This window comes from Dromaius novaehollandiae, chromosome 1, assembly GCF_036370855.1.
Source record: "Dromaius novaehollandiae isolate bDroNov1 chromosome 1, bDroNov1.hap1, whole genome shotgun sequence".
NCBI classification, from domain to species: domain Eukaryota; kingdom Metazoa; phylum Chordata; class Aves; order Casuariiformes; family Dromaiidae; genus Dromaius; species Dromaius novaehollandiae.
Window position 1 is genome coordinate 35,780,638 of NC_088098.1, and position 27,893 is coordinate 35,808,530.

Below are 27,893 nucleotides of genomic sequence, written 5' to 3' on the forward strand. Positions count from 1 at the left end.
CCCCTCCCGTCGCCGCTGCCGCGCCGCCCCCGCCCCCGCGGCGCCAGAGCGAGGCTGGGCGTGCGGCGTCACGGCGACGGCCCCAAGCCTCGCCCCGGCCCCGGCAGCGGCAGCGAGCGAGCGAGCGGCGGACGGAGCGCGAGCGGGCTCGGCCGGCGAGGCGGCGGCGGCGGCGGCGGCGGCGGCGAGCGGAGGCGCTGTCCGGTGGGTCGCGGCGGGGGGCGCGGGCCGGGCCCTGCGGTCGCGGCGGCGGGCGCGTCCGGCGGGCGGGGGCCGCGGCGGCGGCGGACGGCGGCGTGTCTGGTACAGGTGGCGCGGCGGGGCGGGGACGGGCCGGCGGGGCGAGGGGGGCGGTGGCGGCGGCGGGGGGAGCCGCGCGCCGCGAGGGAAGCGGCGCGAGCCCGGAACATGGCGGAGGAGGAACCGAGAGCCGCCGCCGCCTCGTCCGGCCTGCGGCGCGGGGGCACGGAGGGGGCGGGGGCCGCCCGGGCGCGGGGCGCTGGGGGGGGGGAGCGGAGCGTCCGCCCCGGGGGAAGGGGCGAACGGGCGGCGCTGTCCCCCCGCCGCCTCCCGCCGGTGCGCGGGGCAGAAGTTGGAGCGGAAGCGGAAAGTTGTAACCTGGCGGCTCGGGGCCGCGACGTGGGGCCCGGGCGGGCGCCGCGGGGGAGGAGGCGGTGACGCCCGGCTCGGCCCCGTCGGCGGTGGCGGCTCCGGGCGCCGCCGCCGTTGTCAGCGGGAAGTCCGAGCCGCGGCCCCACCTAGTCCGGCCGCCGCGGAGCCGCTTCCGCCCGGTGTGCGGGGCCCGGCCCGGGCTGCCCCGCCGCCGCGTCGCGCTGGGGGCCGCCGGGCTGAGCTCGTCCCGGAGGGGGTGAGCGGGCAGCGCTGCGGCCGGTTCCCTTTCTTGCACCAAAAAAAAAAAAAAAAAAAAAAAAGGAAGCGGGATGACAGGGATTAATAGACGCGAAGGCCGGAAGGGACAGTTACGTTCATCTCGCCTTAACTCCGGTGTGGAAGCAAATGGAAGAAGTTGCCTGACGCTTCCTGCACCAAACCCGCGTAAACCCCGAGTTATTCGTACCCTGCTGAGCGTACATGTTCCGCGGAAGTGCTAGAAGCAAAGCAAAGTTTGTGGAAGGATAAAACGAGGTTTCGAGCAGCTAGCGCCAGCCTCAGATTACAAAAAGAGCATAATAAACCGAGAGGTTTCCGCGAAAATATTAATATGCTTTCCCTCCCTTTTCCATCGGAAAGGGATGAGTTGTGCTGTTTAGGAAAAGCAGTCTTTTCCATGCTGCTGTAGGGTACGGTAGTAAGGTTGCATGGTTTCCAAGAGAGAGTACTTGATAATATTTCAGAGATGCGCAGCTTGAGAATTGGAAAGGCCGTGTGTGTGTTCTTGCATTCAGATGTTTTGGTTAGTGTAATTTATTATTTCCAGCACATAACAGCTACATCTTACACCATCTAGGTATATTTATATTAGGGTATAACAAAGACTTTCCAGCATTCATTATAGTGAAATATACATTGAAATTACTGTTATAAAAGAGAAGATATCAAGTACTCTCCTTTTTACAAATTATAATTAAAACTGCAAAGAGACAATCACATTGTCCTATAAATTAATCATTCAAAAGTAAATCTGTTTCGCTTTGGGAAGAGACTTTCTCCTCTACAGAAAACTTTAAAAATGAATCAGATGATCTGCTTTTGGATTACTTGCCCCTGTGTTAAAATCAGAAGCTTTTAAAAAACCTTTATTTTTAGTACAGTCAAGTGTTTTCATTTTCTTTGTTCATTATGTCTTTTTTTTTTTTTTTTTTTTACTCTCGTGCCTGCCAAAGTCTACCTTGTAGACTTCATTCTAGCTAAAAATGAGCTGAGTGAACAGTAAAGGGTACCTTGGCTGTTTTTTTTCTTTGCTACATCAAAGGGTTTGCAAATAAACTTCTAACTAATTACATGCAATATTTTATTCCTTGCTACCTGCATACTTGCAGGCATATTTTTTCATACTGGTATGAACTACTTCAAGTTCAACTTGTAACTCTAGCATAAGGTTTTGTGATTATCTGTAGTTAAATAATTGAGTTTTCAGTTACTCCATATAATGTGACTGTCACACATCTTTTTGCAGCAAAGCTGATCGTGCTTAGAGCAAAACAAAGTTGAAAGACTACAAGTATAAAAGCAGAACTTGTATCTGAAAAAAGCAATAGTCCTTCGCTGTGTCTGTAGCTGAGGGTCTCGTTTCCGTTGCTACATACATGTTCCATATATGTACCAGATAAGTTTTCCAAGTGGAATTAAAATTGTGCTATCTTGTTCTGAAACTTTGCTCTAGGACAGTTCATCAAAAATAAAACTGAGGTGAGCCATAACAATTTCCTTTGTGCTGTGCCAGTTTTACGGAGTGAAACTGGCTGTCATCTTAATTGAGAGCCTTTCTGGAACAGGAGCAAACAGATGCGAATCTAGGTGAGAGCCTACAAAAGGAGAAAAAAAATACTGCGTGGCTGAGGAAGGAAGTGTGCTGAAGTCTACTTAGCTTGTGATCTAACAGTTAGTAAGCATGACTGGGAACAAAAATAAACAATTGTCCACCTATCATCTGGAATGTGAGAAGTGAGAGTCACAGAAGTACTTGAGTGTCTTGGTGCTTACTGTTGTCATGCCAATGCTGTGATCCACAGAGCTCTGCTCGATCTCCTGTGTTAGGTACAGAGAAGGTGATCTTCAAGGTAAGAATCTTATAAGTGAAAGCAGGCATTCTGTTATCCTTAGATGTCATAAGAGGGTAGGTGTGTCCTTTATGAATTGGCCAGCAATGCTTAGATGTTTTTCAGCTACCTAACTTTTGAGAGTGCTCTATAATACTTCAAGGTAAGCTCTGCAATTTCACTTAAGTTGTTGTGACTTTTAATCAAAATTACTCTCTTGGTAAACAGATCACTAAGTATACCCTGTGCAACACAAGTTTATATTTAGCCTGTGGTTGCAAGCACTGCCACTCTTTTGCCTCAGAACACATACAAAAAAGCAGATTGAAGTACGCTGTGTAATATTAGCGTGTTGAATCCCTGCTGAGTTGGGGCAGGCTTCTGCTCTGCTGTTGCATCTAGGTCAGAGAAAGGGATATTTTAGATAGCCTCCTCGTTCTGAGAGACTGAAGTAATATCTAAAGTAACTGCACCTTCTTTTTTGAAGGCGAACTTGTTTTCCTGCTCAGACATGGCTGAGATGATCTGTTTTTATTCTTAAATAAAGTAGGAAAAAAAGGGAGTTTTATTGTTTCCTGAATGTCATTAATAGGAGACCTGTTTCCAAGCCGAATGTATTTTCAAATTTGTTCAGCAATTAACTGCCATAGAGCTTTAGTATCTTGCTTAAGCATCGAATGTATCCCTTTTTCCTTAGGGCTTGTCAAATGTGGGAAAACTGACTGGGATAGGTATAGTAAAAACAGTATTCTGATGAAGCTATGATGGCTTGCTGGTAGTAGGCAAGCACTAGTTGGAGAAAGACAGATCTTGTCTAGTGGCTACAAACTGTTTCTTCATAGAGCTATTGAAGGAGGCTACCTTCAGAAGTGACAGCAGGTTCTAGCTTGACACTCTTATCCCTATGCTATAGAAAGCCTAAATGACATTTGACAATTGGAAGTGAAAATGCTTTTTTAATTGTGTGCCTGTACATACACACTGTTGTGAACTCCTAACACATGATGTGCTCTTTTCTACTGCGAGGAAAAGGAGGAAGGCTGTAAACACTATGTTGGAAATCTACCTCTTCAGTAACTCTTGAAGGATAAAATGATCTTGATCTAGTTATTCAGGATGCTCTTTTCTCAAGAACAGTGCTTTTAGAGTAATTTGTATTACTGGAGCACTAGAATGAAAGTTACTATGAGACCCTACAGAAATGTAAGTAGCAAAGTTAAAGGAACTTCCTAAGTTGAGCTAGGAAGAAGGAGGAAGCATTCAGCAATATTTTGTACATTGTCCTATACAGCTTTCTAGTTATTATTCTAAGGAGCTCGTGTTATCTGAAGTCCCTGCTATGCAACTAGGAAGAGAGACTGCCAATTACAGGACCCATGGTTAGTTCATTCTTGGCCGAGGGAGAAAGGCCAGACCATAGTGCCAGACCAAGTGGGATAGCCCAGCCCTTCTAATGAGCTAGTGTTTGCATCCCATGGCACAGGAGCAGCATCTCATGTTTCTCCCAAGTCTGAGATTCTCCTCAGGGAATTCCGAGTTACTTAGATCACTTCATACCAATACTGCAGGTGTTATAGCAGAAGAAGGTGATCGAAATCTTAATTATTTGACCAGGCCTTCTGCAGAAATGCTGTTTTATGCCAGTGTTATTAATTAATGGAATAGTTTTGAATATAAATCTAATCTTAGAAAGGCAAGAGAAGCTTTCTGCATCATTGAATTTCTGGGCAGTATTGAGGGAGAACTAGAATAGGAGAACAGTTTATCTTCGTAACTGAACATAGACTTTAAAGAAAATATCTGTAATTATAATTCTCGTCTTTTTTCATAGAAACTCTGAAACAAAGAATGCATTCTCTTCAGAGTTCTTCAGCATTCTGGGGAGAATGTTAATCTTGCGTGCTTTAGTTGTAACAGTTTTTCTTAAGTCTTAATTTCAGTAGGTAGTTTGGATTAAAGGAAAAGATGTAGTTTAACGACGTAATTTCCTTTAGTGTGGTTTACTTTAGTACCTTTATGTGAGATGAGTTAGTCGAGGTTTTTTTCCTCAAGTGAGTCTGTTAGCAGTTGCCCAAATAATATACATTGGCTAGTCCCCTCCTCAGTTAATCTAAAATAACTTCCTGACTTAGATATTCCTTGGAACTATTCCTTTCCATTGCTGTGTATGTTATCTTAGCTTTTGATGTCATCTTATTATTTAGTGGTAGTCCCAGTTTTTGCAGCCTAACCAGTTGTGCCTTGATTTTTCAAGTCTGCAGTGAATTTCCTTAAAGCTTTCTTCATGTATCAGAAAGAAGCAAAAAAGATACCCCCGCATTTATCTCAAAGCAGATACCTGTCAGATACCTGTGTGCCTGTGTGGAGTTTGAGAGGGGAGGGACAGAAGGGGGATTATTTAGTGCATAATCAAACTTTTTTTTATTCAAGATTCTGCTAATATGCAGAACAGTACTTGGGCTGCCTCAGAACTTGGGACAATGCTGACGATTAAGTTCTACCATTCTACAGTCCTTGCTTGCAGTTAATCAAACTTCTGTAAGATCTGGTCTGATGCTTCTCCAAAAAGTGATTCAGTGGTAGACTAGTGGAAAGTTGCAAAACATTACTTACCCCCCCCCCCCCCCCCAAATGCAGAGAAAGGTAAACTGAAATGTGGAATGGAAGCAGTTTATTAAGCTGAAGGTATTTAAGAGCCTTGTTCTCCACAACACAGTTTATAGGACTGAATTTAATTGTTTATAAGGTGACACAGCTGAGACTGAGCTGTGCTTCCCTGAGCGGCCAGGCTTATGTGGTTAGTTACGTCTGAGGGCAGCCCAGTGACAAAAATACTGTGCAAGAACTTCTTGTTTACATTAACCTTAGAAATGTAGAGTAGTTGCGATGGATTGTTAGATGTTTTAAGACACGGGCAGTAGCCCAGCTCTGATATTTCATTATGAAGCTACTTACAAAATAACGTTTGGAAAACTGGATGTCCTTAGACAAAGTAACCCATAAAGCAGAGCCTGCTTGGCATCTCATGATTGTTTATTGCATATGAAATTGTAAAAAGGATCTTTTTAAGGTTGGAAAAGTGTGTAGTTGTGAAGTCTTGGCTCTTATGCTTCTGCAGGTATATAGTTATAAGATATAGCCTAAGTTTATATATACTGGCTTTCTGTGGCCCTTCTGACTTGTTTAGCATGTAGAACTGATCATGGATAGGTATTCTGCAAGTACGACACTTCTGTTCCGATTCAGGGATTGGTCCTTCTGTTTTTTACTACCTGTTGTTTATATCAATACAAGTGTATGAAAAATGCTATGTGTTTTTATGGATTTTACGATGAGCAGCACCAGAAATGAGAGTTCTTCCTTAATGTGAATTCACCTTCAGAGTTCTTATACATAATGCCTGTCCATAGGTGAATGTCCAAGATGGTTTAACGTCAGCAATATCCACTGAATATAAGCATACTACTTGAGATGCCTTGGGCTTGTGTTCTTAGTGTACTGTGAAATGCTGTGTTCAAAACCCAACTTCTCCTGACTTCAATGAGTTGAGAATATGCCATGCTTCTAGAAATTGATGCCGAACTGTCACCTGAGCACTTGGTGAAACATAAGAAACTATATGTGGTAGTCCTGTGGCATCAAAGGAACACTGGGACAGGTGAGAATAGCTAAGCATCATCCTGGAGAATCAGTCTTCTGTTTTCCCTCATAAATGTTTTTGATTTATGCAGTGGGTTAGGTGGGTGCTTGTGAAAGAAGAGAGGAGAGCTGCTCTTTTACTTTATATAGGTCATCCTAGGCATCGAGTAAGTTTGGAGGTCAATAAAGGAAAATCTGTGATCCTATAATAAATATGTGCATTTATAACTTTTTTTTTAACTACATGCTTGATCTTGAAGTGTTCTTTCTTTGGCGTAAATTTTCCGCTTGCTCTTTATATCTAAATACAGCAGAGAAACAAGTATTTCTGCATAATACCTGTCTCTGCTCATTTTTCTTCCATTTTATTGTTACCTTTTCACCTTTCTTTATGTTTGAGCTAGTCCATTGCTCCTCCCTGCTGTGATGCTCTTTCCCTTTCTGATCTCCCTGAACCTTTTATTTGAGGAAATGCCCTAAGTTAAATTGAGGTTCAGCCAGAGATTTTGCATAGAAATTTTCAGTGTGGTAGCTGAAGTTCTGCAAAAACCGAGTAGCTGAAAGCACGGTTTTACAGTTAAGTGCTTAGGCCGCTACATGTGCTGGTGTTGGCATTCTTTTGATCCTTGTGTTTTTTCATCAGACTTCTAAAAATAATTTCTGAAGGAAAAAATGCCCTATCAATGTGAGTACAAATTAGAGTGAGAAAATAAGAATTGAAGCCTTGAAGGAAAAGAACAAGTATGTTGTATGGTTTTGTTCTTGATAGACGAAGAAGTCGTGATGCTACCTCTTCCCTTTCCACTAGAAATGAGTCCTGTCTAGCTAGGAAATTAATGAAGAGGCAACAAAAAGTGCACATTATTTTGCATTTATTTGACTACAGTAACCAATACTTTGAACGAAGTGGAGTATCACTAACTGGAAATACATCCTGCATCTAGTCAGAGGCAAGATCTTAAGACAGAGTTTGCAAATATTTTTCTAAAAACAAATGTGTCACATAGAAGGATTATTTACCTGAAAATACAAGTATTTTCAATTAGTTTTATCGCAGAGTACTTTTTAAAATTTAGTGCTGTAAGTTTTATAAAGGAAAGTTGAAGCTCCTTTCCTGAGTTGAATGCTGTGATAGTAGAAGCTTAAAAAAAAAATTCACAGCCTTACCTGTGGAAAATTGAAGTTGTAGATCTCCAGAACCTAAAAAGAGAAGGCATGGGGTATACTAGGAGCCCCTGAGCAATGCAGAAATACAGCAGTGTGAGTTCGTGAGGGATAAATTTGTTTCACTGGAACAGTTAGAGTGGACTGAAAAGTCATTCTTCCCCTTGGGCTTTTCCCAAAATGTAGATTGTTTTGATGCATATATTTGCTGGAAGTAGAACTCTCATTGAGTAACAAGTTTAGCATGTAGTAATAACTTGTTCAAATACTGTGGTGATTGTTGTGGTCTCAGTAACAGTTGACTCTTGCTGCATTTGCTAAGGAAGACGCAGGCATGCTGGTTTGTATTTAGAAAAGACTTGCCATCCAAACTTCTGGAGCTGAGTTTAAATTATAGTATGCTTTGGACATCTTCTGCTACCCCTATTGAAGGATGGATATGATTGACTTAATGACAAAGTGAGTATTATTTAAGGTATGACAGTAAATGACTAGCTTTGGTGATCCAAAGGAACCAAAAAGTATGGTCTAAACAAGAGCTAGACTGATTTTAAGAAGATTCAAATAGACTGTTTTGGAGACTTGATTAAACACATTTTAATCAATGTGTTGATTTAGGTTGATTAGGTTTAATCAACCTAAATCAACACATTTAACCCTCACTAATTTGGTGACTCACTAAAATATTTAAGATCTAGTCTGTGTAATAGACAGTGGTGTGGGGATGAGTGAGATTCAAGTTCTTTTGGTTAAAATTATTCAGCTTTTTGTGTAGGTGCTGTTGTGTCTGTGAGCTCAGACTTGCAAGCATGAATGGCTTACCTTTTGGATTCCCGCTCATAACTGTCAGGTTTTTTTTCCCTCTCTTGGAGATTCCTGACCCATTAAAAGAGGTTTTAGGGGGCTGTCTGAAGTGCATCAGCTGCTCATAAAGCAGATGCAGAACTACTGCAGTTCAGAACTTGACATGTTAAGGTAAGCCAGTATTTATTTCAGTGATTTTTTTAATACCCTCCTCTAAAGCTTGTAACAACTTAGCAGTTGTCTCAGAAACAACTGAGTTATTTGTGCGTCTGTACATGGGCTGTGGGGGTTAACCCCTACAGCTATCTTCTTCCAGTCAAGCTATGTTCATGAGTCAGACATCCGCTGATGAACTACCATCCCTAGATTCAAGATGTTACTGCCTCGTTGCCGGAGGTTGCCAGAAACAGAACAGGATGCTCTGCCCATGTTTTAGCCACTTCCTGTAAGTGTATTATATCTTACACAAACCCACCTTCATCAGGAGATTCAGCTGATAGTTAACTGTGAAAAGGAGTAGTTACAGTGCCCCTCCATTATTGTGGAGATAGCAAGACTGTGCGGCAGAAGATGTAGTTACGGCTAGGTGTCGGTGTATGGCTGTTTACAACTTAACCTCAGGACAGGACTCTCAGGTTTTGACAAAGGATCTGCTTATGAAATTATGTATAACTAGAGTGGCTTAAATTTGGGTGACCTATTTACTGCTCACAGTCAAGTACCGTGTTTCTCTCAAGGAAAGGAATGTTTGAGAGTTCAAACTGGACATGAGTGACAGTTACTTGGGACTGTTCTGGTATGGCTCATTTACCGTGGAAGAACTAATCTTATTCCTGTTCATGAATGCTAGGTCCCAGTATTCTTAATCTGTATGGAATCAGGTGTCCTTTTCAACAGACAAAACCATTAATGTTAAAAAAAATAATAATAATGTGGAAATTTGTAAGACTGTTCTCAGACTACTAACCTCTCTTGCGTTAGAATTACTGTGTAAGGGTACGTCATCTTAAGTTGCACTTTGGAAAAAGATGTGATTTTTTTTTTCCAGTAGCTCACTATATTCATTAGAAGACAGCTCATCAGTGAGTTACAAAATTTTCAAGTGATGGTCGAAAAACTCTATGCAAGGGACCTATAGCAGCCAGTCTTAAAAGGCCACTGACAAAAGCTTGTAAAATGATGAAGGAAATCCATATATCTGTGTATTGATGATGCGTTAGTAATCTAAACAAAGAAGAATTGAAAGCAAACTTCTTAATAATGAAAACGGTGCAAATAGTTATACCTCAGTATGCAAAAATACAAGTTCTGGCACTTGGCAAAGATGTTCACAATGTGTTGATTATAAAGGAAAAATAGTCAGGAGGAACAGAGGTTCAGTAGGATTGAAACTGCAGTTGGACTGAGCTTCGCCTTATGTCAATAAAATAAAACCTGATGCAAGGTCTTATTGGTTCGGCAGCCAGTGTCACAATCAGAGTAGACCTAGACTTGCCAGATACTAAACTGAAACCATGTAGAGTTCTGAGGCTAGGTCTTGTTTCTGCAGCACAAATTTAGTTGCCTTTTTCCAAAGAGGAGTGTCTTAAATCAACTGACAAGTTTATTCTTGAGCTAACTCTTCTTGAGCTAACTTTCAAGTCGCTTATGAGTGCATTTTTACGGGGGAAGTATGTTGACTCTGAAAATTTTCATGCCTTAGTTGTAGTCCTGCTATTTTGTACCGCTTCTGTAACATTAAAGATATATTTTACTCATAACTATTTTCAGGAAAAAAATGTTTGCATCTGCTTGTAATGAGAAGGATGCCTTGGGAGGTGTATCAGGTAAAGCATGGCCGGTACACCATGAGGTGGCAACCCATGTTCTAGTTAATTGAGGAAAAAATTTAGAGCTAAACATTGACCTTTTTCTGCAACAGCAGCAGAGCCAAATTTACAGCAGTGCTGCGTAATTCTGACAACCCCAACTTCAGTCCAAAGATTGTTGTTTCAGTTCTCAAAACTTGCTGTATAGTTGAATACTTAACTTAGGCCTAGCAAGATACTACATTGTGGTAACTGTGCAGTCTCTGAATTTAGTAATAATTTCAATATGTTTAAAATCTGTATGTTCTTCTCTCTAGTTACTCTCTGGATTTCTTTGCATGCATCAAAACATTTGTAATTCAGTTTTTGCAGGAATTCTGCAATGATCATTTTAGCAGGAAGTCTGACTGGTAGAACATGCACAAACAAAACAGCTTTCACAGGGAATGATGACTATTTTACAGAAATAAGGAGAAAACATAAAACCATGGCAAACAGTCACGAAAATAGTAAGGATAAATCTGATAAATGTTACAAAGTCCTGTTGAGGCTCGAACAGACTCAAAATAGCCTTTTCTTTGTAAGGACTGCAAATTTAAATTAAATATTTCAGTCTGCAGGAAGTTGCAACTTCAGTAGGTATTGAAGGATAGTGAGTTTTATGAGTATGCTTAAAAATCCTCATTGTGTCACTTGTTTTGGAAACAGTGACAAGCTTATTTACATTTTGTATGAAACTACTGCAAGTTGCACATGCTTGTTAGTTTCTTACGTTAAGATGGATTCTTGAGATAACAGTGCCTTCCAGTAGGCCTGTTTTCTTTCTTAGAACATCGTGCATTAACTTTGTGTTCAGAGTTCAGGTCTAGTTGAGTCAAGTTTGTTTTTTAGAAGAAAAGGTTTTACTCAGTTTTACTAAGTATAGGCACTGGAACTAGTCCTATAAGATACATGCTAACTTTTGACATTGGCATGTATTAGTTGCTCTGCAGAAATTGCCCATATGTGCAGTATTAATCAAGGTGGTTCCCCTCAGTGAAAGGAGGAAAACTTGGTTAAGCAATCTCTATGGAATAAATGTCCCTGTGGGCAGTTCAAGGAGTCACTTAAACTTCTGTGACTTGCTTGTGCTGCAGTAACTCGTTGCTGTGTTTCTGCCTTTATTTTCTCAGGTAGTCGGTAAGATATCATGTCACTGCATACACTTAATCATTCAGGCAATTTTTTTTGAAAATCCTCTGAAGATGCTCTGATTCAGTTAAAATATTTGAAAATTGAAGAAGGATTTTTGTCCAAGAAAAATTTGTATATCAGTGTCCAAAAGAACTAGCTATGCAACCGACAAAATACTTATTTTTGTTGTCAAGACAAGAAGCTATCAAAACCAGATAAAAACTAGAAATGCTTCTAGCTTTGCTTACCAAACAGCTGATTCACTTCCAGAGACGCTGTATTAGTAATGAAACAGTTACACTTCCGGGAACCTTGAGTATAAAAGTCTCTTGATAACACCATCAATTTTGTTTCTCTTTATACCTGAGAAGATTGTTACACATCTTAAATGATTCCTTGGCATAGAATTAATTGGTAAAGCTCCCAGTGGAGGTACAACTTCATACGTGTAGAGATGCTATACAAACTTGTTTGGCCATAACTACTAAGGCATTTTCTCTTGCTTTGCTTTTCATAGAATTGAAACAAATTTTTCTAACAGTGTAATGCAAGTAAATAAAGAATGGGGATCGGAATTTGACTGAAATGTACCATTGTCATTAAGTGATTTGTTTGAAATAAGTCTTCAGTGAGTTAATTTGTTGTCTTGCAGGAAGCTATGGTTAGCTAATAATTTGTTTGTATTCTCTTAACTGAAGAGTAAAATATATTTGCTGTTCGCCATGCTTCTGTTTTCTTCAACTATAAATTTATACTTCTTAAGACCAGCATCTTATTGTATTTGGTCATCAGAATTTCCTATAAATGCGTAAGTCAAATCTAGGAGTACTTTTAATTTCGCTTTTATAAGAGACATCACCTACTCTTTTGAGTAAGAATTATCTGAGTTGCCTTAACGCCTGAAATATCCAAAAGCTAGGGGAAAGGAACAGACTCCCGGTTTGGGTTCTGTTGTCAGGTGCTCCTTATGCACTGAAGTTATTCTGAAATAACCCTCCTTGAAGCTAAGGGATAAGAATTTAGGACTTCTCCTTACACATGAACATTCAGGGAATATTAAGAACAGCACACAACTTTAATTTGCTCTAACTAGTTGTTTCCCTAAAGAATGGGCTCTAAACCAAGAGACTCAGCTTAGTGGAAATCTGGTGGTACAGACAATTAGAAAGATTTAGGTTTGGCAGTCTGAGCCTGCCTCAGTACCAGAATCCAGAAGCAAGCTGTCTGAGAAGACTTAATCCTCTGACCCTGGCTGGCTCTGCAGTTGAACTAGAGCTTTTTGTCCAAATGCCTGACCATTGTTTTCTCATTCCAGCTCAGGGCTCATCTCCCCTCTCTGAGAAGTAAAATTCTTTCCTGAGGTGAATTTCTCCACTGCTAATTCTAAGCAGGTAAACCTGGTCAGTTGGTTTCTCATTCTAATTTTTGAAACTTTTTTCCCCCCATGCAAACAACTGTGATGAATTTAGGGGTGCGATTCCCAAATTTGGGGTGGTTCTAACAAAATAACTCTTCCAGAGCAGTAAAGGTGCAGGGACAGAAGCATTATGAAAATTATAGTGAGTACACCATATCTTCTCAAGAGAACCAGAATGTCAGGATCTGAAAAAGAATCACAGCGTTCTATATAAAGTGCTGAATATTCATAATCCCTTCTGGAAATGATCATGCTTCTGGAAGGGACTATTTGTTTAATTCTGTACCTGAACAACTAGTTCATGTAAGCAAGTCTCAGGGATAGCTTTTTCAGGTAGTGACTATGTTAAGTTCCTGTCTTTTGGCCTGGAGGTGAGCTCTGGTTACAGCTTTGTCTGGTGTAAATTCATGTGGAAAGATTGGATGATTAGCTCTCTGGTTCTTCAGACAAATACCAAAGTTGAATCAGATACCAAAATTTGAAGCTGAAGGAGTTGTGAGAAAGCTAGCAAACTCAATTCTACCAAAACAAACAAAAACAAAATCCCTAGCACTTCTATTGCTATCATATCAAGCCCAATTCCCTTCAGAAGCCTCAAGTGGTATTAGGACCTTTCTGAATTCCTCATTCAGCTCTTTAGGTTGTTCCTTTCTAGGAAAGCTTTACAAGAAGTAACTGTGCAGTTTCTTCATTCACTGCGAAAGTAGTGTTTCTTATTTCTCAACTTTCTTAGCATCATCACTTTGCTTCAGCTTGGTCTGGAGATGTGAAGAAAATGTCGAAGAGGCACTTTTTCCCCACTTTATCTAATTAGGGCAGAAGCTGAAAGCAAGTTTCGTGTTGAGAGTCCTTGGAAGATGTGAGCCTTTTCAGATATTTCCTTTCTAGTGAATTGTCTTGCTTAAATTTCTGTTCAAATTGTGTTTATTCAAAGACTTTGTCATCCTTCAAAGTCAGTTTTAGTTAAGACATCAATGTGTGTAAAAAGTTCTTGCTCCTTTTGTTTATTTTACTTTATAAAATGTACTTTTATTTTAAGAAGTGCACCATTCAGATACAGAATTAAGCAGGCAATCATTGTGCTTTAGGAAAAATTCTTCTCTGAAGAAGTCCCTTGTTTACCATCAACTGTTCAGTTTACTCACCACCTTTTAGTTCTCTCTGTCAAAACTGAGAAAACAAAAAACTGAGTATCTGATCTGTTATTTCTGCTGCGGGTTCAAAAGAGGATAAATGAAGGTGAGAGATTGATTCTGAGGTATGAGATGGCAGAGGAGAGTGCACCATTATTAATAATAAGCATTGTTCTTTTTGTTGGATGTGTTAATCAGAGAGAGAAAGTAATCTGGACAAACTGACCAGAGAGGCTGCACAGCCTTGGCAGCCTTATGGGCTGTTATGTTTCGGGAACTATGCAAGGCGGTTCTTGAAGTACCACTTGCAGTTAATGGAGACAATTTGAAAGTGAGCTCTCAATGCTTGAGAGAATGTACATTTGAGACAGCATTGGAATACTGTTCATGTGAAAATGCTATTTCTTGAAGAATGTCTTCTGTCATTTTTGTTTCCAGCTAAATCTTGCATTAGACATTTTCAGAGTTCATAGTTATGCTGAATATCTGTGCATATAAATAGTGGTCTAAGCTGTTCAAAACAAGCAGTAATTAAGGGGGAAAAGGCCTTACTTTTCGCATACCTCCTATCTTCCTATTCCATAGTGCCTGCTTAGAGACCACAGTTGACAGCATTTTTCTGCCTAAAGATGGAGGAGCAGAACAAGGCAAAACAAAGAAAGTTGGCATTGCTCTTGCTTTGGAGGTGTCTCACCTTGAAGGCAGCCAGTGTTCAAGGCAGTATAAATTTCTCTGTTAAGATAGTCTCTGCTAAAAGAACAGGGAAGGTAGGGATTCAAGCGAGTTACTCCCTTTATTATTCAGAGTAAGTTTTAAATTCTTAGTTTCTAATTGTTGAGTGATTCTGTGGATACTTCACATCAACTAGTGTCCAGTTAAGTTGGGGTTTTTTTTGCTTGTCTTTTACTCAGCTAGCTATCATGGTCTCTTCCCTTCTATTGTGCCCCTTTCAGTATATTCATTTTCTAGTCCTTTTCCTGAGTTTGAGTGAACTGAGGCTCCTGTACTCGGAGTTCACACGTATTGTTCTTGGACTTGGCCCTATCTTATAGAAATTGCAGCCGTGGTGTGATGTAGCTGTAGCTTTAGAATGCTAAATTCTAGGTGAGGAAACAGGTAACTGTCTTCTCATTTGAAGGACTGAGATCTTGTGATCTAATGATCTGTTCCCCTCTTCCAGTTAAGTAGTACAGTTGCTTTCTGATAGCTTTAGAATTAAAAGGATGTCATTGAAACGTCATGGATGTCGTGGTTAGTGTGAACTACTGAAAATTTTTCTTAAGGTGCTACTCTGAGCTCTGTCTTACTGACTGTACAAGTGATTTTATAATTACACATTCTTCCAAAGTTCTTTCAGTAATACTTTTTTTTATTCCAATTCAGGGGAGGGGGGAGGGAACACATGTTGTGAAATGCAGGGGAAGGACTGATAAGCAGATATTTCAGTTAGTCCATTATCTGTTTGAGAATGAGTAGGGAAATATTTTAAGGCAGAAAAGACCAACCACCAGAAGTTTGGGCTTTATAACATGGGTTTTATAATGTGTAAATCTTCCAGCAGTCAAACGCTTTGCTTTAATGTCATGTTTGAAGCTTGATGGTTTCTATTGCTTCAAATTCCAGAAAGTAACTGAAAGATTGGGTGCTTCATGGCTAGAGTCTCCTTTCCTATGCTTCGTCTTCTGTCTTCCCCCTCTCTTTCCACTATTTGTCATAGCCGAGTCAAAAGGTAAATCATGTCGGCACTGGATGGTCCTGAATACGATATTGGTTCCATAGGCAAGTGTATTATCAGTCTGAAAAGCAAAGTAAGAGTAAGAATGAGGTTTGGGACACAAGCAGCCTGCCAGTACAACGTGTGATCTGGGAAAATGGGTTTGAGCTAGTGCAGTCAGGCCAGGCTAGTCAGGAATTGCTGGAAAGTCAAGCTCAGGCAGGATTGGAGTCCTAAATCAGTCTGGGGCACACCTGCAACCAGCAGGCATACTGATCAGGAAAAAGCAAATGCTAGGATTTTCTGATCCTGAATAGTGGGGCAGACCAACAGTGTCGTAAACCAGCTTCTGGCTTCCTAGGCTGCTGGCTCCTTAGTTGAGAAGGAAGCAAAGACCTGTGATCAGGAAAACTTTCCTTGCTTAGAAAAGTTTATTTAGCTATGAATTGAGCTTCTTATCTATTAGAAAACAGTAAGAGGAGGGCGAAGTGACATCAGGACAGCTATGTGAAGTAGAGTGGTAGACCTAAGTGGGAGCAGACAATACATGGTAGTGCTTCTGCATGCTGTGTTACAGAGATGGCCAAGTTAAACAAGAGTTTTGGAAAGTGAAGTATGATGTTTTGTGTTGCATTCCAACATGTCATGACTAACACTGCAATAACTGACAGCAGAATAGTGCAGGGATGCTGAACTAGCTCTATATATGCTGTATAGGTGTACAGTGCGTATAAAGGCTTACAGTGTGCTCTCAGATAGGGAGATGGGGAATAACTGTTGCAAGGAGGGAGGAAGTTAGTACTTTCATCACTCATTGAGCTGGGAGAAAGAGTCAGGGAGACATTTAAGTGTACTGCAGCATGACTTTTTCAGAAGTTCAAATATGTTAGAAAAGCCTTGTGCTTAGATGCTTCAAAGATGATGAAGATTGGCTAACCAAGCTGGAACAATATATATATACTTCAGTTATGTATCACTGCTTAAGAAAGTAGTTAAATGTATATATAGCAATTGGATGTTTAGGACTGGCCTTTCAAACCTAGATGCCGAAAGAAGCCTGGACTTGTGCTAAATTCTCCTGTATCCCTGTTTAAAAGAGAGCCAAAATGGAATTATCAGTACTTCACTGAAACTGAGTTGCTGGCTTCTTATTTCAGGATATGGAATTTCCTTTAAGGAATTAGATCATTCAGTAAGAAAAGTTGTCACAAGTGACTCAAACCAGGAGGTAAACAGAGACATTTGGTGGCTGCTCCATCAGTTCTATTATTTATAAATCACTGTCGTTATTGACGTGTCCATATTTAGTTGCTAACTTGAGACTGAAGTTTGGAAAATGTTGCTTAAACCATTCTTTCTAATGCACTGAAACTGCTGCAGTTTGCTCAGGTTACTTGAATCTATGCTGGGATTTCCCCTACACCCACCAAATTTTTTGTCATTCTAGTGACACCTTTCCAAAAATAAAGGCATAACTGAATATTTGTTTTACAAAAATAACAGGTAGAGTAGTTAAAGGCTTAACTTCTCATGAGTTTGAGAGGCATGTTTCAGTACAATTAGAGATACTGCTTTTTCTTACAGTTTGTGGAAAGGCTTGGAGGATTTACAGTTTTGTGGATCTAATTGAACATTTAAAATGGTGCCAAATGCATTAGCCTTGTGGTGTGAAATGGTTCATCGTAGTCTGTGGTTGCAAAAAAATCTGTGTAGGGAGGAAAATTATTGAACTATAAAGAGAGGACTGGAAAGATGTTTTTGTTAGGTGTGAAACTCGCCAAAGAGTTCTGATGTGTTTTTGGTAACAGAAGTGTGGGGAGAGACTTTCTGCGCTGTTGGATGTTGGGTCAATGTTATTTCATTACTGCTTTGTCTTTGCATCCTTATTGCTTATTCAGGGTGCAGCATAAGGTTTCAGTAAGTAAAAAGTTGCTCACAATGTGTTTACAAGAAGAGAATTAAATAGTACCTGACTTCTTGATTTTTCCAGTCTGTGGATAATGTGGTGTTCATCAGTGATGGCATAGATGGACATTAACATGGAGGTGCTCTAACTTTTATGTAAGTGATCTTAAACATGGTGATATGTGCTAAGCACCTAATGGATGGGGAGATTACTGCTGAGAGGGGAGTTCTTGCCTCACTCCTGCAGCTTACCTTGTACCAGTGCCTGTGCTGGATCCCCTTCCCTCCCCCTTCCCAACTTTTTATTCCTGGGCAGGGGGAAATCACCTTTCTGCTGGAAAAGAAAGAACAGGTAACGCGATCTGATAAGTGCCAGAGCCAGTGCAGGCAAGGAACCGAGACCTGCCTCCCTTGGCAGTAGAAGCAGTTCTGTTAGCTCAGTTACTAACAGAGCTGTAACTAAAAGGTGCAGTTTCTTGAGCAGTATAAATCAGACTTGCCCCAAAAAAATGGTCCCAGGCCTAGTCATCTCATTAAAGTGTTTCAAGGCCTTTTTTTGTTTTTGCCAAGTTATTTTTCAAGAGAGATGAGCAAGCTGATCCAGTGGACAGTGTGGCCATCTAAGGTAGTGTAGAGCAGGGAGACAGATCTAGCTTGCAGGAGAGGAGTGGTCTCAGTAGTATTTTGGATGTCCTCAAGTTATTCACAAAACTACAATTGGTGTAACTGCATTTAAGTCTCTAGCAAAACATTAATCAGTTTTCACATTTAAGCAGGGATTTTTTTTTAAACTAACTTCTGCTATTCTTTTTGAGAAATGTGCACTTGCTGGGAAGAGGTGGGTTTAGTATTCTTACACAAGTCTTCCTGTGAATGATTCCTTGTTTAGCATTTAAGTCTTTTCTGAAAGAAAATGCATGTTATCTCCTCATAGATGGTTGCTGCTTATCAATAGTCACTGTTAGCTTTAATATAGGAGGTTTATTCAGAATTCCTTTTATGGGAGAACAGTAATGTGGTAGAAATACTGTTTACTGATGGTTTGCAACATGTTATTGTAGCTTCATTAGGAATAGGTCATTTGAAAATGACTGTTGTATATTTGGTTTAAAAAGGGGGGAGAAAGCCTTTATATCAAACTGTGCTTAGTGAACTGGATTGTGTTATCCTGATTCTGCTTTCTAGGTGTCTACTGACCCAAGTTTTATCTACAAACTTTGTATGTTATTTCAAATAGATGACAATACTAAATATATAAATAAAGAGATGGTGTTGTCTTTAAAAATAAAAAGAAATCTCCTGCTTTTTGTTTTTTGTCAGCATGTTCAGGCTTTAGTGGTGTCAGTCTTCAGAGGAAACTGTGGAGATCTTTCATACATGTCAGATATATTTACATGCAGACACATATGTATAAAAAACAAAAGTTGTGCAGTCTGAAAGGAGCTTGGGAGATTGAGGAGAGAATGTAATAGCTGTAAAATTTAAGACTCGTTCTTAGAATGTTGTATCAATACCATAGGTAATGAATAGTAGTAGCAGTTTACCTGATAAACCTATTCAATAGACTCTAAATATGATGGCTGTGAAACTGCAAGGCCTTTAGGCATCTGTGTGCCTTCTAGGAGGTTGGAGGCGGTGGTTTTGTTTTCTATGGGGGTTGTTTTGGTCTGTTGTTCCAAAGTGTACAATGCAAGTAACTTTGAGTTAGAGATCTTGACACCTCTACGAAATACCTTAGTGCTTTGTGTGACTATTACTGGGAGGTCCTAGAGATTTATTTGCATGGCTAGAAAAGGCCTTGTAGGTTTCTGAGAAATGCATGAGATGATGCCATCTCACTTGATGGCGTGCTATAATACAAGTAATTTGCCTTACTCATAGGAGTAAATTAATTTCTTTGCCAAATTCCTGCTCACTGTTAATCTATCTAGAGGACTCTGAGAAACTGATAAATGCATGTAGGTGTGAGCAGATCCTTGTGCACTGGATTTTTTTTAAATTGCCTGTGATATCTTGGCACGATCATGATACTAAGCTCTAATTATTACATAGTCTTAATCTGTTTTTCAATTTTCTCTAAATTACTGTGCCATAAGATACAAAAAACTTTTCCGAATCCATACTGTCTTGGCTACGAAGTTATGCTAGATAGTGCATGAAGAACAGTTCTTTTTTTGAGTCTTAGTCCTGGTAACAAGAAAATCTTGGATGTGTTATATGTGCTAGAAGAAGTAGCATCACGCAGTAGTTGTTAATAATTCTGAAAGAATACTATATCTTGAGTAAGTGCCCATGGTTTCTGTTTCTATGTTGTGTAATAATTAAAGTGACATCCTGCTTAGATTATGCCTGTGTAGTGCATATAATGGTATCTGTCCTGCATTTATCAGTTCATATCAGTATTTAACTGTTCATGACTTGATGTATAAGTAAGCTAACAGCACCTGTAGTAATGCTAAAATAATCCTATTGAACAAACTGTTGAATAATTTATTGTGCATTTTAGGTATTGGAGGTGATTTCTCTCTTGCATCATGCGTGAATACAAGCTAGTGGTTCTTGGTTCTGGAGGTGTTGGAAAGTCTGCCCTGGTAAGTACTCCGTAAGCCAATTCAAGCATGTTTTCTTAGGCTTCTCATATCTTGCTTTTTCTCTTCTATACTCTCTCTACTATATTCCTTTTATGGAAGTGTATGCAAATGCTTAGAAATACAAGTAATGACTGCTGAGGGTTCCTGGCTGATATAGGTATTTCCTTTACTACACATCTGTCAGCACTTTCTGGATATGTCTGCATTCATTGGTGCTTGTTACATTCACGCACGTGTGTTTGGACTGGGTTGGTCAATGATGCTTGGTCAAGTCTTTGCCTGTCTTATGCAGTGAAGAATATAACCAAAGTGTTACAAAGGTCTCTGGCTTTACTGGATAACCTTGCCTTAAGTTTGTGGGAAATCGAGCTGCTTTGTGAAATTGGCAGTATGAGTGGGTTTGCCACTGCCTGTCCTTATTAACTTCTGTCTCTAGAAAATTTGGGGTGCTCTTTGCTTAACTTTTGATGGCAGTCCCAGAAGCACTAATTGTTTTATGCTGATACTTCTATCCATTTGCATATTTGTAGATAGATTAGCATGTTTTCCATATATTTACCTGTAAGTAGTTGTATAGTTGTAGCAGGTAGACAATTGTAAGCCAAAGAGCTGGTGCATTTTAGTTAAACTGTTACAGAAAAATTTAGTTACCTAGACTACCACTTTGCAAAAGTTTTAGATGGGCTGAGAACATCATATTATCTGAACTTTAGATCTTCCAGTTTAATTGTGCATCTTACGAGGTCTAGAGGTCTGCTGTAGTCAGGTAAGAACTCTTCTCCTGCCAAGCAGTTTCTAAAGGAAAACTTTCTTGACAAATCATCTCAGATTGTGAAAGAACTTTTTCCTTCACCTCTGCATTCTTTATCTTACTGCAGCATTTCTGGAGTTGAACCTGTCCGCTCTGACTCGGCCATTGAGTCTTAAAGTTCCACTTGACTTGTGCTAAAAACGTCCTACATGCTAGGTATACAGGAATATCCTATAGAGACTGGTTAAGACTAGTAAATGCTGGCAGTCATTTTTCACTGATTTCTATGCTGGTAAATCAGTAGCAGAAAGTGCAGTAGTTATGCAAATGTAAAAGCCATGCAGTTGTGCAGTATCCTATTCAACTAAAAACTAATAAGGACACCAACAGTTAGACAAGCTTTTAAAATAAAAGCATCTTTTAATTCTTACGCTCCAAGTGAAGGTGGATAAAAGGTGTAGTGTTGCCTTACTTAACAGTACTTAGTCAAATGGGCATATACCTCTAACTTCCTGTCATTTCTTGTAACTTAGAGTTAAGTCAATCACTTAATTTGTCTTCAGAAATGTAACTGGTAACTGAGTATACACCTAGAACAGTAATTTGAATATAATGTTTACAAAATACCACTATATAAGAAAGATCTTACTGGAACTTTTGTGTTGCAGACTGTACAGTTTGTTCAAGGAATATTTGTTGAAAAATACGATCCTACGATAGAAGACTCCTACAGAAAGGTATATGCAATAGATCTCTCTACTGTTACAAAAATTTAAGGATTTGATTAGAACTCCAGTAGATGCTGTCAAACACTGGAGTCACTGGTTGAGAAAAGGGTATGCCTGGTAAATGCCACATAATATCTTGTAACTTAACAAGTTTGACACGGAAAGACACTCACTAATGCATTGTTGTGCTTGCTGTTAGTGGCATTTGTCTGTTGAAAACTTTATCTAAAAGGATTAATTCAAGACAACCTTTTTAATACTGTCTCACTAGCTAGCAAATAAAAATGGCATTTGCATGCTCAGTATTGGAGACACTGATTTAAAAAATATATATATATATATGTTTTCCTGTGCTAAGTACTCTAGTGGTTATGTATTTGAGCTAATACAGGTAAATTTGGAGTTGAATTTCAGTTTCTAAATCTCTTTGCTACTAGTAAAATCCACTCCAAACAAATTCAGGCTCTTTAGAATGCTGGAGGCAACATACTGTATTCTTAACAGTTTCAGTAATAGCTTGATACGCTTCCATTGGGGCGGTGTGTTGCCTTATTACTTAAGTTGACACAAAGCTGTTGTAAATGGACCAAAACTTACAGTGGCCATCTCATGGTCTTCCCATCTTCAGTGTGAGAGGCTGAAAGGTCTGACTCTTCACTTGCATCATCTTGAATCTCCATACTGCTTGCTTGTTTGTTTCAGCTGAGACCATGATTAATATTCCAGGCTGAGAAAGTTTACACCTGGGCTGCAACCAAAAGAGTTAATCTTGTGGTGAAGCAGATTAGTTTTCAGCTGTATTAGTTTCTTAATTTTTTTAAGCTTAATTACTTTTCAGATGTGTTGCCTCTCCAATGCAGCTCACCGTGTGGTCACAAAAATGCCAGTGTCTGCACAAGAGAGGCAAGATGCACCAACCCTATCTGGGGATGGGGAGAAATTGCAGGAGCTCCTCTGTTGGCAGTAGCCTGCATTTATATTGGAGTAAAGAGGCTGCATTAGCAACTCTTGCAGTCTATGGTTGTCAGAATCTCTTCTGAACAGAAGAGGAATTACTGAGAGCTGATGGAAATCTGTATGCTGGAAAATCCTAGTCTGTTTTAAGCATGTGGGGATTCAGCCAGAGCTAGAACTGTCATATTAAAGAGACAACAGCAACAACAAATTCTATCTGGCAGCTTACTACTTTTAAGTACACTGTATTAGAGGAGCAGAAATTTGGCCCCTATCCAGATGTTTGGGCTTGACCCAGTGAAGGCCTGCAATAAATGACTCTGAAAATTGCAAGCTGTACTAAAGTGAAATGTTTCTTTTAATATATATTTACATTATTCAGATCATGTTAGATTTGTGATGTTTGCTGGATGAATTTTCAAAAGAAAATTCCAAGAAGTTTCCATGGACCCTGAAAAATGTGAAGCCATCTCAAGCAATTCTGCATTTTGTTAATAACTTTTTTTTAAGTGAAGATCTTAAAATATTCATTTCAGGTTTGGTCATGAACTGGCTAAGAATATCTCTTTGTAGCTTTATTTTCAAATCAGTCAGATTGTTGAAGTCGTCTTAAGTCTGGACAATGCTCCATGCAGTTGCTTTTTTCCCCCCTGCTACTAGCTAGTATTCTAATTTGCTTCTTGACTTGGGTGTTTTTAAGCATACAGTTCTATACTGGTTAAATCTAATTTTAAAGTGTTTGATGTTGAAAGGATGTGGCTTTAAATATTAAAAGTTTGTCTGAAACTGGATTCTAAAGCTAATTGAACACCATAATTGAGCATAATGTCTTGAAAACTGAAGCCCTGGTTTACTCCCCGAATATTTCTCCCTAAAGAGAGTAAATGCTGCTTAATTGGCTGAATACTTTTTGTCAGCAATATATGCTAAAATAGTAGCTATTAAAGGAATCCCCATCCCAAGGCAGCATGTGAGAGAGAGTGGAAAAGAAGTGAGGGGAAGGAAATTATCTTTTTTTCCCCCTGAAACTTAAATCTAGTTAAAAAAGTAAAGCCCAAAGTTAGGCTAGTGATAATGCATCTACTGGGGAGGAAGGAAACAAAGCTCTTCCTGAGTGTTGATCTGCAACTAGGAATTTTACATGCAAATGCAAACAGGTGATGTGTGCTGATAGCCTGAAAGAAAGAAACGTGGGCAGCCTGTGTTGTTACTTCTGCTAAAGCTTTCCTCTCTTGAACCAGCCTCAGGGTGCTTCCATTTTCTGTGCTGCCCTCTCACAACCATTTTTCTGGAGGTCAAAACTAGATAGAGGAACTGTGAATTAGATGGAGGGACTGATCCGACTACTTAAACCTTCTATTTATGGAAGATTCTTTTTAAGCTGGATAAATTTCTTAATTAGTGTCACTAAAAGCTTAGTTTTGGGAAACCAGTCTTATTGGCTTGCTCGGTGTACTGTACATTATGAACCTCTCATTCTCTTATTGATCTAAATTACTCTTAAATGGCCATTAGTGTGCCAGTCCGACTGTCTAGCTTTCACGTCTACTTTTCAGTCTGTGAGTAAGCACTGAAACAAATAGAAATTAGTTGTGCTAGTTGCTGATAACCATTATTACAAGTTTAGCCAGCTGCTTTTTAATAAACAAAAATACCTAATCACTTTGGGAAGTGGTACTTGACTGCTGAAGCTTCTTTTGCAAATGTCACTAGGACTCTTCAGAGAGCTTCTTCCTGCTGTTTTCAAAGCATATACCCATCTAAACTTCTTATGCCATTATGTTGCCTTATGCATTATAAATTTGCTTATAAAAATCACACAGTTCCTAATGTCTTTGGAGGGGAGTGTTACAAGAGGAAGTGTTCTAACCGGATCTCTCTCTTTTTGGCAGCAAGTTGAAGTAGATGCACAACAGTGTATGCTTGAAATATTAGATACTGCAGGAACGGTATGTAAAATGAACTTTCCTAAATGTTGATGTATAGTGTTAAAGCCATCAAAAGTTGTGGGAATGTAAATGTGACATGACAGGTGTTTCCTTGTTCTCTAAAGAGAAATTTGGATTGATATATTGGATGAAGATTGTTCTTCAACATATCGTGTTTAAACAAAACTCAGAAGTATTACAGCAGCAAAAGAATTGCAAGTTTCCTATGATCCCTTATACTGTAATAGGGGAAACGCAGGACTGAGCATTACAAAGGTGATTGTGCTGCTGTTTGAGTTTGTTGCCTACAGGCAAATTTAGGCCTAATGGTTACTAAATTGAACGGTTTTGACTTCCATTGCTGCAGAGAGTCCATGCTTTCTTCTCCTCTCCTTTTTCTTGTGTGTGCAAAATGAGTTCTGACATTGGGATAAAAATAGTATTGCTTTAGTCAGCTTACGTGAACTCAAAGCACAGGGTTTATGCTGACTTTTTACATATTGGTGAGTTGTGTGGCTAACTGTCACCCCCCCACACCTCTACCCCCAAGTGATCCAAAATCCACTGAAATTGTGTTTTTCCCTCATTGATTCGAGTGAGCATTGGCCCAAGACCTTTGGAATGTAGCATGTTTTCTCTGATCTATAATAGTAATGTGGTCCAATAACCATTAATTTAAACTCCATTTTTCAGTAATGCCATGTAAAACTATAGAAAGATGCAATTACTGTTTTCTCAGAATATATTATGTTTTACATTTGTCATACAGTGTTTGGTACAGTTGTGGTAGAAAATGTTGATATGAAACTTAAGATGTGGGTGCAAACATGTAAAATCTCAGTGTATGGATGTTTGGCATACAGATGAAACCTAAAAACAAAAAAAAAACCTTTGTCATTACAGTTGTAAAACTGCTTCTGAAATGTCAAATATCATTCTGAAAGCATTGGTGCTATTTGGTATTAAGAATTTGCCTCTAATCAAAAGCTAAGGTATAATGCTGACTTGAGTTAAAATAGCATGCCCCAAGCATACTCCACTAGGAAGAATTACATCACGTGAAAGAGTGGAAGTGGGATAAAATTTCAGTTCAAAAACACAGACTTAGCAAACTTCTGGCTGATGAGCTTCTAGCTCCTGAAATGTAATAATAAAGTAAGAGGAGAGACTTGGTGAGTGACTGATCAGTCACAACATGGCTGAGCTACCAATGCAAGAAAAGCAAATGCTGTTCCACAGTCACGCTAGTGAGAGTTTTCAAACAGGAGGAAGTCATAATGCTGCAGTGCAGTGCATGGATGAGTCGTCTTATGTAATATTACACATAGCTGTCACCAGGATCTCGGAAATGGGACAAGTCTATTGAGGTTCTCCATCCTCTATTCAATTTTCTTGAAGAACAGACTAGAATTTAACATAGGAAGGTGCCTAGACTATAAAATTGGGGGCTGAGAAGGGATGCAGTTGGTCTCCAATGTGTCTTAAAGAACAAGCAGGAGACAAGAAAGTTGGTATGTCAGAGGGATTGGGGAGGAATGGGATTTCTGTAATCCCCTCTACTGTACCTGTTCTCTTGAAACTGGTTTAGTTTTTCTGCTGAGTTTTTCAAGGCTGGTAGCCCTTAGCAGTCTCTAGATATTATTCGGCATCCCAGATAATGTTTCAAACTTCTCTCTTATTTAAGAGCTTTTCAATTTACTGTAACGTGTATGGCCAAACAGGAAAATATTGGTCAGTAAAAAACAAAGGGGGGGGGAGGGGAGAGGAATGGGAGGAGGCTTCACACCTTGTGATCCCCATGTGACCTGAAGTTTATGGCAGTTTCTGTAAGGGAAGTGCAAATTGAAAGCAGCATCTGTAATTTTTTTCTTTTTTAAATTACAGGAACAGTTTACAGCAATGAGAGACCTATACATGAAAAATGGACAAGGTTTTGCATTAGTATATTCCATCACAGCACAGTCCACATTTAATGATTTACAGGATCTAAGAGAACAGATTCTTCGAGTCAAAGACACTGATGATGTAAGCAGCTTCAAAAATGCCTGAAACTTAGTGTTCTCATTCCAGATGTTATAACATATATGGTTTGATTAGATATGTGCCAAGCTTTAATTTAAAAGTCAGATCAACCAGCGCATGCAGAGTACTGAAATATAACTCTTGATATCAGCAGGCAAACTGGGGAAGTTGTAACTTGCCATGTGGTATGTAAAGAGAATTATCTGTTTAAATCTCTTCCTTTAAAGTACTCTATTAGAAACTGTTTTCTGCAGTACTGCTGAATAAGGTTATATACATTTCTATAGCAACTCTATCTTATCCTCTATTACTATTTAATGAAGGCTTAAAAAAAGTTACAATTCAAGTTTTCTCTAATATGTTTTCCCTTTATGGTAAAAAACACAAAATCAAAAACTTTTTTCAGACGATTGTCTTATGGCCTTTAAACTTATGTTATGTAGTTTCATATTTTGTGTATGTACCTACAGCTTAGTTTGGTTGAACTGTTTCAAATTATTTCTACACAGTTTTAATATGCACTCGTTTTCTTGCGTTATTAAGGTTATAAAATGAGGTTGAGAAATTCCAGGTCATAAAACTTACTACAATTGTAGAAGGTAAATATTTAGTGTTTATTAGTTAAGCAGTAATTCTGGAAACAGACTTGACTGTTGCATAAACTTACAAGCAAGACTGTCCTTTTACAAAAGCAAATAAGATATTTCTAGTGTGAAACAGCAGCAAAAGTATTTTTAAACAGAAACACCTTGCAGGTTATAGCCGCTAGCCAGAAAACTTCCTTCTTGGAAAAAAAAAAAACATGTAAGCAATGAGTATTTTATTAAACATTTTAGCTTCCAGCTCTGCCTGTGGCATTTAAGCTGTGTGCACGGATGTTTTGATGGTTCCTTCCTTGCTGCATGTATCTACGGGTCTGTTGTCAGCAGTCCCAGGATCTATTAAATTTTTCAGTTTCAGGGAAGTTGACTGTGACCCTTACAATATAAAGCCATTTGCTTTTTCCTAACTGCAGGCATTTTTAGGTCTTGTGTACGTTCAGAAGCTTTCTTCTAGAAGAGGGCTAGAAGTGATTTATTACCCAGTATCACAGCTATGTCTAGAAAAGATAGTATTGCTAGATTGCGTGCACCTTTTGCATCCGGAACCTATCAAGTTACCGCTTTGCTTAGCATCAGAGTTGAAGTTAAAGCAAGATAAATGGGGGGATATTTGAAGTCTTACGTGGTATATTTATTCTGACTGGCATACTTCTTCAGTAGTGTCTTTTGGAGTTGTATTTCCTGTATCTTTTTAGAAAATTCCCTCCAGTCTTGAAAGCCATTCTATAGTAACAAGAGAAAAATAATGAGTTTCAAGTTGCGACTTCAGTTCTCCTCACCAAAATTTCTACAAAAATTTTTCCTCTGCCAGTACTTAACTATGGCTTGCTTTCTCAGCAG

At 39.4% G+C, this 27,893-nt stretch overlaps 1 protein-coding gene across 2 annotated transcripts in view; it reads left to right on the forward strand.

The window, feature by feature from the left end:
* The first annotated feature begins 4 nt into the window (after nt 1-4).
* RAP1B (RAP1B, member of RAS oncogene family) overlaps nt 5-27,893 on the forward strand; it is a 36,794-nt gene continuing 8,905 nt past the window's right edge. The window contains exons 1-5 of one of the 2 annotated variants that reach the window (XM_064508864.1): nt 5-204; nt 19,984-20,068; nt 21,488-21,556; nt 24,394-24,450; nt 26,314-26,454. In XM_064508864.1, coding sequence (XP_064364934.1) covers nt 20,012-20,068; nt 21,488-21,556; nt 24,394-24,450; nt 26,314-26,454 — 324 coding nt within the window. In that variant the 5' untranslated portion in view covers nt 5-204; nt 19,984-20,011. Of the gene's footprint in view, nt 205-12,649; nt 12,700-19,983; nt 20,069-21,487; nt 21,557-24,393; nt 24,451-26,313; nt 26,455-27,893 lie in introns of those variants that run through there. The other variant, XM_026100305.2, reaches the window with a different exon arrangement.